This window comes from Sesamum indicum, linkage group LG3 (genome assembly GCF_000512975.1).
Source record: "Sesamum indicum cultivar Zhongzhi No. 13 linkage group LG3, S_indicum_v1.0, whole genome shotgun sequence".
NCBI lineage: Eukaryota > Viridiplantae > Streptophyta > Magnoliopsida > Lamiales > Pedaliaceae > Sesamum > Sesamum indicum.
This window is the reverse complement of record NC_026147.1, coordinates 4,608,380-4,609,213: the sequence shown is the minus strand read 5'-3', so window position 1 is coordinate 4,609,213 and position 834 is coordinate 4,608,380. Positions and strand designations below refer to the sequence as shown.

At 35.7% G+C, this 834-nt stretch overlaps 1 protein-coding gene across 1 annotated transcript in view; it reads left to right on the top strand.

Moving 5' to 3' along the window:
* Window positions 1-290, top strand: part of LOC105157438 (putative late blight resistance protein homolog R1A-3) — a 3,618-nt gene extending 3,328 nt beyond the window's left edge. Inside the window, exon 3 of the mRNA XM_020692469.1 lies at window positions 259-290. Coding sequence (XP_020548128.1) covers window positions 259-290 — 32 coding nt within the window. The remainder of the gene's footprint in view (window positions 1-258) is intronic.

The window sequence follows — 834 nt, the reverse complement described above, 5'->3', positions numbered from 1 at the left end:
TTCCGTCGCTAATAATTTAGCCACGGGGCTTTCAGCCACGAACTTCGGCGACGGTTTTTTCCGTCGCTAATTTGCTTTAGAGACGGAAATCCGACTTTCAGAGACGGAAATTTCCGTCTCTGAAAGTCGGATTTCCGTCTCTAAAGCAAATTAGCGACGGAAAAAACCGTCGCCGAAGTTCGTGGCTGAAAGCCCCGTGGCTAAATTATTAGCGACGGAACCATTCCGTCTCTAATCCTGAGACGGAAAATTCCGTAGCTAATTCCGTCGACAAAGCAGAAGAAAGTTGAAGTGTAATCCGTCTCTGATTCCGTCGATAAATAAAAGAACTTTCCGTCTCTAATCGTCTCTAAAGGTAAAGTATTTGTTTGCTATTTTCCGTCTCTAAAATGGAGAAAATGTTCCGTCTCTAATCCGTCTCTAAAACATTACAAATTTCCGTCTCTATTTCAGCCTCTAATTTTTCAAATTTTCCGTCTCAAATCCGTCTCTAATTTTTTTTTGGTTTTTTTTGAATATATTTTTTTAATTTCTATATCCAAATTAATATCCTGGTCATTATATCATCAAATACATTCCATCAATACTAAAATTTAAATTTCCCAAACAAGAACAAAGAATATTAACAAAAAAGATACTCATAATACAACAAGACTAATATAATTAATGTCATCATCCAAATACTATAAAATAATATCAATGTCTGCAGTCACAAGTCAACAAACATAAGTCAAAGTACAACTGAAAGCAACATACACTAAGTCATGAACAACAAAGAGAAAAAAATAAACTAATTATCTTTCCTGGAATGTTGTTGCTCCTGCTGTCCAGACC